The sequence below is a fragment of the Phocoena phocoena genome, chromosome 9 (assembly GCF_963924675.1).
Source record: "Phocoena phocoena chromosome 9, mPhoPho1.1, whole genome shotgun sequence".
Lineage (NCBI taxonomy): Eukaryota > Metazoa > Chordata > Mammalia > Artiodactyla > Phocoenidae > Phocoena > Phocoena phocoena.
Genome location: NC_089227.1, coordinates 51,234,121 through 51,246,769, shown reverse-complemented (window position 1 = coordinate 51,246,769; position 12,649 = coordinate 51,234,121). Strand labels below are relative to the sequence as shown.

Genomic DNA, 12,649 nt, shown 5'->3' with positions numbered 1-12,649 from the left:
TCCCCCCATGATAGCATTGGAGTCTCCTCGACAACAATAACCTTTTACTTTGGAACTAAGTCCCAAGTAACAGCTCTTGGGTATTCCTACCCTAAATATTTTCTGATACCTCATATTTAATTCTAATTACTTTTTTTTACTCTAAAGTAACTATAGATATATTAACCCACTACTCCCCCATGCTTTGAAATCTTCTTCAGTATTTCATATATTCCAAGCCCATATTTATCTCATATTCTGCACTACTTCCTTTCTGAAAGTCTACCCACTGACCATTACTACAGCTATCCCCATTAAAAAAAAATTAAAGATGAAATCCCTATAGAAAAATAATGAATTGGTAACACATCTTCCCATACTGAAAAAAAAAAAAAAATTGATGCCAGTGGACTCATTAGTTTATTGCTCGTCAGACTCAAACATATGGTTTGTTTTCCCATTCAGTATAACTTGCAACTTGATATCACTCCTCCTTGGTGACATCTCAATCCCATCTGACTTGATGATTGAGTTTAAGCCGGGATTTTGATGGTCTATGAATTCTGAATTCTGTAGTAGTACTTTTCTGTTAATATGGACTTATTACCCACTTGGCACTTAGTTTATCAGCCAGTGGTTAAATCCAGTTTCTATCAGTAAGTAAATGCCTACACATTATCACTCGGCAGCAGGCTGCCAATGGAGACAGCCTTGTCCCTGTCATTAACAAGCACAATGTATGCAGAACACCAGAGGGGAATTAAAACCACAAAAAATACCTCAGGGTGGTATTTTTAATATGAGAATTTAATTTGTAATTTCACAGATTAAGAATTTTGGCTGCATTAATCCCTTTATCAGCTCACAGCAGGCTATTTGCAGAAGCATAACCATAAGGCGATATTCATTGGCAGAAACACGTCTTTGCATAACGTTAAACATCAGGAGCAGTGAAACCTTTTGAAGGGGGGAGAATAAAGATGAAAAATCATTATATTTTTAAAGCAAGATTCTGCTAAACGCCTCCGGTAACAATTTTGAGTTACAGAAATGCTATTTCTGTGTCTAGTAGATAATCATTATGAAGCATAAATCCAGTCACAAGAAAGGACAATCCCAGTATTAAATACCACAGTCATTTCCATTTCGAACAACGTGGTAGTTCTTGTAAACATGTTTACACAACAAAGAATTCCTAGGCTTTGGAGACTTTGGGAACTAGTTCTTTTAAGTGAAATGACTGGTTTTGGTGACTCTGTTATCTAGGTTAATATTCTGCAGACTATATTTAAAAGTTCTTGAAATTCTTAAAATTAAATTTTACATTAGTGTGGAGTCTTGTAGAAGTTCACCACCTGGCAAATGGCAGCAGCAGCAGCAGCAGTGCCAGTATCCTCATATGCTTCCTTTTCAAGGAGATTTGGAAAGAGATCCATCTGAAAAGAAGTGTTGCAGAACCAATAAATGGATTGTCTTATCAACCAAGTCATGGTTTCTATTAATCAGTTTTAGGAGCCTCACATTAATACATAGTCTATTCAGGATGCAATAACAAAATAACTTAGACCGGGGCTTAAACAACAAACATTTATTTCTCACAGTTCTGAAGGCTGGGAAGTCCAAGATCAAGGTGTCGGCAAAATCAAGTTTCCTGATGAGACAGCCACCTCCCTGTATCTTCACATGGCAGAGAGAGAGAAACAGTGACACCTCTCTCTCTCTCTCTCTCTCTCTCTCTCTCTCTCATTTTTTTCATATAAAGCCACTAATTTCATCCTAAGAGCCTCACCTTCATGACTTCATCTAACCCTAAATACTACCCAAAGGCCTCATCTCCAAAAACTATCACATGGGGGGTTAAGGCTTCAGCATATGAATTTTGGAGGGACACAGTTAAGTCCATAGCAGTCACATTCTTAAAGATGGGTCATGGCATTTTTTTTTAAAGAACGTCCACAAAGGGAAAATCTTATGCAAGCAGAAAGCAAACCCAGGTAAAAGGAGAAGATTGTAACAAAAGTAAGTTCAAAGTGGGCTCCAGTCTTCTTGGCCTACTTTAATATATCAGACCTTTTGAGAGGAGTATCAAGTGTTATTAGAACCTGGGTTACACAGAGCACCGCAGTCATTCCATGAATTCTTATAAAAATGAAGTTGTATGCTGATGCCAGACTGTTATTTGCTTTGGAAGAACATATAACAATATAATATCTTTCTTAATTGTACTAGTCCTTAAAACCTCACCAGTTTACAAAATGCCAAAATTTAGAAGCAATGTATTAGTGTGCCACTGAAGCAGGAATTATAAATTCATGAAGCAAGAATTATGGTACAGTTACCTGGAGATCTGGCGGTTAAAGCTGGCTAATTCTAGTGGCACCCTGTCATTCTCCCTCTATCCCAAAACCCAAACAGCCTTGCCCCACTTCTTCACAAAGATTTAATTGCAGGGAAGTAAATGGAGGGCTGATTTAGAAGAAATTCATCATTTTTCCCAAATACACCAAAGGGCATTCTCCTGTGTATACTATCAAGTTACATAAATTATTGAAGCTGAACCACCCTTGTCAAAGTAAATGAACAAAATACACTTCATAGCGTAGAGTCCTTGATTTTATTACATTCATTTGCTAATTCACAAAACTCGGATCTGCAGTGAAACAAGGCCAACAAATTGCTGCAGTGTGAAGAGCACTGAACTGGGAATCAGACCACCTGGATTCCAGCTTCAGCTCCGCTGTTAACTAGCTGGGCAGCTTTGGAGAAGTGCCTTAGTTTCTGTGGGTTCCCAATTTCTCATATAGAGACACAGTGATCCCTAAGGACCTTTCAGCTCTAATGTTGGTAGGGTTTCTTATTCCTATATATGTCCCATATATTACCCTAAAGCAACATTATGCCATTAATGGAGCTCCATGCCATCTTTTTAAAAAGAAAACACACCCTGTTCTAACATGTTTGCTGCTCTGGTTTCTAGACTTCCATTCTCTCTTGAATCCTTTTGAGCCGAGCTTTTATACCCAAGATTCCACAACTGCTGGTTTTCGTCTCTATCCATTGGTCTTTCCCCAGCCCTCATCTTGATCCATCAGCATAATTCATCACAATTGACCACTGTCTCCTCGTAGTAACATTTCCTTCACTTGTATTCCAGGACAGGACATTTTCCTTTTGCCTCCCTAAACATTCCTTTTCATACTCCTTTGCAGATTTCTCATCTGCCAGACCTCTCACTCTTAGAGTGCCCTGGGGCTTAATCCTCAGATCTTCCTATCTACATATGTTCCCTAGAGCCTAGATGATCTCATTTAATCTCGTGATTTAGATATCATCTGTGTACACTGACAGCTTCCAAATTTCAATCTCCAGTCCCATCTTCCCTGACTCCAGACTTGCATATACCAGCTGACTACTTAACATCTCCATTTGGACGTCTAGTAGGCGTTTCTAACTTCATATTACCAGAACTGAGTTCCTTATCTTTTCCCTTAGACTTGCTCATTTTATAGTCTTCACCTTGTTAATAAGGGGCAATGTCATTCTTCCAGTTGTTGGAAGATACCCTTGACTCCTCTTCTTTTGTCATACCCAAACCCGGTTCTTCTGTAGACCCTGTTGATGCTACCTTCAAAATAGATCAATAGACCATCCTCACTTCTCCACTGCCATCACTGCCCCACGTCACTCACTGTCTTCCTTCACCTGTGTTTCTACAATAGCCGTCTGACTGTTTGCCTGCTCCTTCTCTTGCTCCTTAGAGAGGCTTTGCTGTTTCTTCTTTCTTCAGTTCGTGCTTGCTCTTGCTCTAGATCTGTGCATGACTTGCCCTCTCACCTTTTTGGGTCTCTGCTCATAGGTACCTTTACCTGGGAAGCCTTCACTGACCTGCTTCCACCCCAGCACTTCCTGTTTCTCTTCCTGCTTTATTATTCTTCAAAACACTTACAACTAGTTGATATATTCATCTCAGTGTTTATCATCTGTCTCCCCTAAGTGGAATCTACAAAAACCAGGGTTTCTTTTCATTCTGATTGATACACTACAGGATTCTGAAAACCTAGAACAGTGTGGGGCTCAATAAATATTTCTTCAAAGAATGAATGAAAGAATGCACAAAGAAAGGGCAAAATATGTTGTTTCCAAATTCAAGCTTACTGTTCTAGATCAGAGAAGTGTGAGAGATCACCTGAGCTGTGGCTTGGAGGGGAAGGCAGACTATCCTGTCATATGTGTGTGTAAATCTGTGTGAGTGTGTGTGTGTGTGTGGCTGTGACGACTTGACATTTCAAAGACAACGCATACCATGATGTTTTATGTGCGGGACATCTAGCATTGCATCTCAGCCTCCAATTTTGAAAGAAAAGATTCTAAATACACCTATAAATATGTAAATGAAAACTTTTCATTCTGTCCACAGTGTCCTCTATTTTTACCGTCCCAAATGTAAGATTGCAACCAGAAGCTGGAGAAAGTATGCGGGCCTTTGGGAAAAACAATAGTTATGGCAAAAGTCTATCAAATAGCAAGCACTGATGCTCACAGCAGTCTCAAGAGAGCACAGGTAAGATGACCTACTTTACTTGGAAAGTAATTGTGAAAAGACATTGAGTCAATCTTTCAAATGAACTATTTCAGACTTATTTTTTCCTTAGTATCTTATGAATCTCTTATGTTTGTTATGGCATTCATTACAGATTCTAGTGAGGCGGAGTGCTGTCAGTCATTTCTGTATTTTTAGGCACTTGCTGGAGTCTAACCACAATGGTCCTTTATTTATGTAGTTATAAGCAAACCATTTTAGTCATAAGCAGATCATTTCACTACTCACCCATCCTTCATAGAGGCTAGAAAATGGTTAACCTCGGAGGATATTTAAGCCACAGACCTGCTTTGTGTGGCCCACACAATTTTTTTCCTTGGTTGCTCCCATTTTAAAATGAGGAGATTTTACACAAAGTCTGGGTTTCCGGCTTTTCTTGAGAAATCAGCAGCTCTGGCAACATTAAACTCACATTCCTGCCAGAAGTTTGTGTATGTAACTGAACTGTGGCTGCCTCCTTTGGAAAGGACATGGGCTCCCTAGTTTAGTTTAGTGGCCATTTGGGCCACTTCACTCATTTCTAATGGCCCCTAGTACAGACCTTATTGTGGCGAAGCATTTATTTTTTTTTTTTTTTCCTATTTGATTCTTTGGCCTCTGCTATTCTGCAGATGTAAAGCAGAACCTAAACGAGATAGTCTCTGAGCCTGTCGGCCTGTCCTGGTCATCACACAGGCTTTACAGAAACAAGCATAAGATGGCAACTTCTGAAAAGGCTGTGTATTTAGTGCCAGTTGGAAATGTCTGGGTTTTTTGGAAGTTTACGCCTATATATATCTTTTCATTTAATGCAACATAACTCTGAAGCAAACAAAGAACCAACTTTTTTGTGGGGAAGGCTTTTTATTTGCTAGCCCATATTGTTACTTGCTTGTGTGGCTGTTCAGGAATTAAATGTTCCAGTGAATTGAAAGATACAGACAGCATCGCAAGGGCTCCTCTTCCTTCCTCTCTCTCTTAATGTGAAATGTTAACAGGCTGAACTGTCAGCAGATTACATGTCCACATTGTCTTGTGGGTGATTAGTCAATACATTTGGACTTAGCTTTTGTGTATGCTCAATGTGGAGGTCAATTTTGGCCTCTCAGGAGTATGGTGGTGATTTATGAATGATTGGAGAAAAGATTCCCAGATTGATAAAAGATGGTGTATAAATGCCAGTCGGGAAATGTTACTAGTAGACTTGCTATTTCATATGTAAGATTCTTCATTCTTCTGGTTATTTCTCCCTATTGGATAAAAAGTTACCCGGAAGCACAACTTTATTCACCCAGTAGCATTTGTACTCTCACTTCAATTGGTCAGACAAAGAGTGGGGCTGAGTTTTTGACCAGTTACCTCCTGGTTCTGAGAATGGTTTTAATTCATGAGGGTTGCAGCAGATGCTATTGAGAGTATTTGACCTGCATTACCATAATGAGAGCCCCTGACTTTATAAATCCCTTAGCCAATTCAGTAGAACAAAACAAAAATTGGACCTTATTTGTGCTGCTGCCTCATACACACATACACACAAGCAAGCCTGAATTTCCATCGCAGGGCTGTGTCCTTTCTTCTCTGCTCTTTTGAGATCTCTCTGACCTGAGCCTGGCCAGTCAAAATGGCTAGAATGTGTGTCAGGTCAGCCTTGCCATGTAAATCAAATCATGCTCACTGGATAGAAGCATTTCCCATAAGGTCTGAAAAACTGCTAAGTGAAAAGAGATTTTAAAAAGCTGCTCGGAACTACAGTCATCAGTATTTAAAAGCCTTTACAAAGATGTTTTTTCTTTGTAGTACGTTTTTAAAACTAGATTCAAGGGTATTATCTAGAACCTCTTCCTCTAGAATTATCTAATAATACTAGAAATATGTTCTCTATGAATTTTGTCTTTTTCACATCAACTTTTAAAGCTTTAATATTATTACTGCCTTTGTTGTTTTCTTCAAAATCCAGATACCTCAGTTTGATTCAACATTATATTAAGGAAACATCTAAATTTCTTTTTCTTAGAAAAGCTGCATGGAAGCTGGATTTTAAGAGTTTTCTGTCAGTCAGCAAAAAAGGAAATCATTTTAATTTTTCACCTTTGTAGGGTTTTCTTTTAATCAAATGGGTTCATCTTAGAGATGAAATAGCATAGCCTATATATTGGCCTAATACATCCTGCACAGTGGAGCTGATTGTAATCAATAGCTGAATACCAGTGTCTATATTGGAGACATTATAGAGTCAAAAGTCTACATAGGGCTTCCCTGGTGGTGCAGTGGTTGAGAGTCCGCCTGCCAATGCAGGGGACATGGGTTCGTGCCCCAGTCCGGGAAGATTCCACATACCGCGGAGCAGCTGGGCCCATGAGCCATGGCCGCTGAGCCTGCGCATCCATAGCCTGTGCTCGGCAACGGGGAGAGGCCACAACAATGAGAGGCCCGCGTACCGCAAACAAACAAACAAACAAAAAGTCTACATAAATAAGGGTATTCATAAAGAAAATATGTAATTCCCTAGATTTTGATTTTGTTGTTGATGAATTAACTAACAGTTTAGAACAAGCTGAGGCATCTTAAATTTTCCTCAAATGCCCCAGTTCTTTGTAACGCCCAGAGAGATTGGGAAGGAGAGGAAGGGGCAAGAGGTTGAGGGCTCAGAGAGCCTAAGACTGTAACCTAGCATTTTAGCCACCTCTCTGGAGAATTACACAGAGGTAAATGTGGAAAATGCATTGTATCACTTCTGGTTTTGAAATGACGGAGGACTGAGTAGAGAGGAGCGTTTCAAGTCCTAAATTTTCTCTTATACCACAATGCCAAATTGTTTCTAAACTTGTATATACTAAGGTCACTTCAGTTATTTAGTTAATAATCCTGGATTTACATAAACTGGCCTTACTGGAAAAGCTAATGAGAAGCATTTTTCTTTGCAGCAGAGAGCAATTTTGGTTTCAGAGTCTTGTAACCAAATGAAACGAAAAGAAAACCACATGCACCTAAGTTTAAAAATGCAGCCAATGGATGATCAAGATACTGTGCTTCCTACACTTTGTTATCCTCTAAAGATATGAATAGACTACAGATTGCATAGATTGTCCCCACCCTTTTTATCAGCATTACAGGATAGGACTTTCCTAAAGTCTGAGAGAGCCTTAAATATGCATACAAATTTTCCCTAAGGGAAAGACCGGAAACTATATTGAATATCACATCCATTAGTATCACTTATATTTGTGCACAGTGATACTGAATACACCCCCAGGCTGAGCTTAATTTTCCAGTTATTCTAAATTGAGAGAGGAAGTGCACAGTCACTCTTGTCTGCTCTCCTTTTGCTGAATACAGGGGTTAAGAATGGCCTCTAATCTTTTAGACAGATGTTTTATAATTTTCCTGAAATGGTATATGCTCATTATGGAACATCTCTTTTTAATGAATCAATTGGTCTTCAAACCCTATTAAATTCATAATAAATATAGAAATACCTGTCTGGTGCATGAAAAAACTGTATTTGGTTCAAGTGCAAGAAGTTACTGCATGCATATTTTGGTGACCCTCTCCTTGCTTTCTAGTATATTATCTTTGCTAATCAGTGTTATTTAAGTATCATGTGAAAATGAAAAAAAAATGTGGTAGACTCTTTCTGTCTGACTCAGTCATCAAGCAATAATTTCCTAAAAGTAGGCTGCCAGGTAAACAGTAGGATGCATAAATTGCTCAAGAATTTTAATTAAATAAGAGAAAGATTTTTTAAAAAACCGAACTCCAGGCAAAATATAATTCATTGGTACTTAAGAGTCTCTGGCATCGCTAACTGAATGTTCATTAGAGAGGTGTTCACACACCCTGGGGAAGTGGGGGGCAGTGCCAAAACCCCTGGTGAGTTTTTAAAAATCCAGGGTCCTGGGGTCTTCCGCATTTTAAAGAACCCCAAAGGATGTTGATGTAGGTAACCTTTGAACCACATATTATGACCTGTTCGGTAACTATTTAAGAATTGTACATTTATGAAGTAAAATAATCAACTTATTTGGGCCAGGACTGGATAAAGACAAAATAGGAAAAGCCATCCCTTCCTTTCCCTTCCCTTTTTTTTAAGGAAGATTAATATAAAGTTGTGCTGTCCAACAGGGTAACCACTAGCCACGTGTAGCTATTTTAAGTTCATTTTTAATTAATTAAAATTAAACTAGGGCTTCCCTGGTGGCGCAGTGGTTGAGAGTCTGCCTGCCAATGCAGGGGACATGGGTTCGTGCCCCAGTCCGGGAAGATCCCACATGCCACGGAGTGGCTGGGCCCGTGAGCCATGGCTGCTCAGCCTGCGCGTCCGGAGCCTGTGCTCTGCAACAGGAGAGGCCACAACAGTGAGAGGCCCACGTACCGCAAAAAAAAAAAAAAAAAAAAAAAACTAACTAAATTACAACCTTGTTCCCCCAGTAGCAGTACCACGTTTCAAGTGCTCATTACCCACCATGACTAGTGGCCACCATAGGGACAGGACAGAGCGAGGACCTTTCCAGCATCACAGAACGTTCTGCTGGACAGCACGGGTGAAGAGCGTTTCTCCTGCCTGCCTTTGAGGAATCAGGAAAATTGAACTGAATTCAATCAGTAAAAATATGTTTCAGTTCTAGAATATAGCCACTTCAGAGGAGCTCAAAACGTTTGCGGAAGAGAGACACTCAAGTGAGGAAAGAGGCAGGTGGCAAAGTGAGTGGGACAGAGACGGATGACTGAGAGCCACAGAAAGCGCTGTGTCACAGGGACAGGAGCCATCACGAGGAAGCGGGCGTGGGGATCTTTCGGGGGAAGGAAACATGGTGCGGTTTCCTCAGGGATGGTGGTCTTTGTTGAGATAACTGAGAGAAGTAAGGAAGAACAGGTGGACAGTCCTTAGACTTCTTAAAGCTGCATGGCAGGGCTCACAAATCCTGAATGTCCGTCAGGATCCACAGGAGCTTTGGTTTGTCTGCTGTCAAACTCAACCGCCATCTCAACTCTGGTACCTGCCCCTGGAGAAACAGCGCCCTCTAGCTCTCCGTCATGCTGTGACCTCTTCTGTCCCTGCATTGACTAACAGTACTTTTATCTTCTCTTCATCTCGTGGCTTTTGCTGACTTGTTTCTGCTTATACATGAATCCTGCTTATCATTGCTTCTCTTGTCCCTCTATTCCTGGGGCAGTCTATAGCCAAGCTCTTTTCTTCAGATTCAGACCCTCCTCCAGTCCAGAGCAGCTCTGATTGGTGTAGCCATCATCATGGAGAGAGAACAAGGCTTTGAGCAAGGCTGTTGGGTGTGTCCAGTCAGCTGAGCTGTGAACTGTGTGGCCAACCTTTCCTTAAGGAACCCCTCAGAAGAGGGCTCTGGGCTTAGCAGTCTCTGAAGCTTCTAGGAAAGCAAGCAGTATAGATGGAAGGCACTTGCCTGGCCTGTACACTACCAAGGGAAAAATCAGACAAGTATAGAGGGAAACTCCAGTTTTCATGGAGTAACAACATCCTCAATGTGTGCTATTTTTGACTAACGGTCTTTTTAAGCCATGTTGCGTCTTCTCAACTGTAGACACAAAAGGAGATAACACCCATTAGTACTTATCACAGTATAAGAAATTCAAGTGTTGGATCTAGTTTTCTTTCAGTAGCAGAAAGATTTATTATTTTTCTCCTGCTAGAACTGTTATTTTCTGCATGACTCTGCAAATTTTTTTCCTATCAAACTACAGTTTTATCTCTGTTTATTATCTCTGTTGTCTCATGTAGTTGACAGCAGTAGTTGTGGAAATAACAACAGGCAGAGGGAGAAACAAACCTTAGTGTTCCTCGCAGGTTTTATTTAAAGAATCCCTGGTTTTTGTCGTTACCTCTACGTTGCTGCAGATTAAGAAATATATATTATTCAGGAACTTGACAGTGCTTCGAACCATACACATGCAGACTACGTTTGTGAACATTTGATTGAGAAAAGGCTGGAATGTGGTTTAGTTTCTCCACCCTCCTTTCCTTAGCTTCCCCTTTGCCCAAGAGAGTCTATTATGTCCTCTAAATCCACTACTTAGCAAAATAATGGGCTAAGGAAGTTTGACTCTTCTCTTCTCCCTGTTCCTTCTCTGCCCCTCTGGCCTTCCTTTGGGTCTCCTCTGATCTGTACCCCACACCCCGTCCACCAGCCCTGTGAAGGGGTTCGCCAAAGACTAAGTCCTTTACTATCGAATTTGCTTAATTCTGTCCTGGGTTGTCACAAAGCAGAATGAAAAGAAAGTTTAATATATCATGCTTCATTCATCCAGAGTGCATTTTTTAAAGTATTTATTTTTCTCTATATTGATGTAATTTCAGATTTACAGAAAAGTTGCAGGAGTAGTACAAAGAATGGCTGATACACAACATCCACTTTCCCCAAATGTTAGCATTTTACTACATTTGCTCTATCATATTCTTTCTCCCCCTCTCTCTCTTTCTCACACAGACACACAAATGTGTGCACATACACAGTTTTTCCTCACACGATGCTCCATTACCTTTAAATATTTCAGTGTGTTTTTCTTAAAAACAAAGAATTCAGAGTGATATTTTTTACATTAAAAATAGAGGGGTTTTTGTCCTTGCTTTTCCTTTACCCTTCTCTGACTGAGAGTTTTTAAAAGCAAAACAGCTAAAAGAGATGAAACTTGTTTGATGCTCCACAAATTGGTTCATCAGCCCACAGATGCTCAAAAATTGGCTATGTTTTTGAGATTCAATGTTTCCAGGTCAGATGAGCTTTCAAACTGAGGATGGTGGGCCGGTGTTGGGGGCCGGGGGTGAGAATAGCACTGCAACTTGCATCTTCTGTCTTTTTAAAACCGAAATTAATTTCTTAGGGACTATTTAGCCAGCAGCATAACATGAGTGAAGCTTTCTTATAAGTAGTGGGCATAGATGTGATATGGCTACTAGCAAGATATCTATTAGAATGCTTGGCCAAGCTATTATGAAGTTAACAATTACATATAACTATAATCAGTTCAGGTGCTCTATTTTTCCTTTTCATTTAATGTTGATTCTTATGAATTTGGGATACAGAGGGAATCGTCTATGCCCTAAGTGCACTGTATTGTATTATTAATACCAGGATAGCAGCTGAGTCCCACTAGACAGTCTTTGTGGTCTGCGGATACTCTAAGAAGTGTCTGAGCATAAAAGGAGGCTGTTTGAGTTGAAGTGGGCTGATGGTCTGGGATGACATTTGAATGCATAGAGGACAATGTCTAAATGACAATGTCGAGAAGAGAAGGCAAAAAAAAGCTTGAAACTATTGCCATTGTCCCACAAATGCTCATCACTCCTGAGATGCTCCTCACAGACGAGCTTTGTCTGGGTAGAAATAGGGGAGTGGGATCCAGGAGAGATAGACACTGGGGCCCTGGGACAAAAGCCAGGGATTCGGTCCTTAGACACATTAAAATTCTAGACAGATAGCAAATGTGATGAAAACCACAACCCGAATGTATTTCAAGTCTAACAAAGTTAAACATTTTAGCTAAATTATTACAAGTATATTTAACAAAATGTTTGCAATACTCTGAGATGCTTCAATGAATAAAGCTTTTAAGAACATCAAATTGGTTGTGCAAATGAATAATTTAGTGGGTCTCCTTTGGAATTTAGGATAGCTGTTTCCTCTCCCCCCCACACACACACAGACACACACACACACTGTACACTCACACAGCCAAATAGAATAATTTTTCAACAGTCCTAGAGTTGTTAGAATGTCATAGATTAAACAAAGGATAACTTCTCCAGCTGATGAAATAGTGTACAAGATCTAGAACAGAAACAGTACACAAGTTTGAGAAATTGATCTCATAAAAAATATTAGCGGGCATGCCAAGCATGGAATCTAATACTGTACTCTTAAATTCCATACTTGGCTGAATTTTTTCCCTTTAAATTACCACCATTCTTTTAATGTAGTTTGCATTATGTATAGTGCCCTTGGATTTTTAATTGCTCTGGATTATCATTTTCAATGCAATTAGTAAAATGCCCTCAATTACATATAATAATTACTGTAAATGGGGCTATTGGCGTAATTACTATAAATGGGGAAAGATGTG

General features: G+C 39.8%; 1 protein-coding gene across 6 annotated transcripts in view; it reads left to right on the top strand.

Annotated features, from left to right (window-relative positions):
* Window positions 1–12,649, top strand: part of CDK14 (cyclin dependent kinase 14) — a 591,939-nt gene that overhangs the window by 508,846 nt on the left and 70,444 nt on the right. For 4 of the 6 annotated variants that reach the window (XM_065884382.1, XM_065884383.1, XM_065884380.1 and 1 more), the window contains one exon: window positions 4,397–4,512. In XM_065884382.1, coding sequence (XP_065740454.1) covers window positions 4,397–4,512 — 116 coding nt within the window. Of the gene's footprint in view, window positions 1–4,396; window positions 4,541–12,649 lie in introns of those variants that run through there. The other 2 variants (XM_065884381.1, XM_065884384.1) reach the window with 1 other exon arrangement.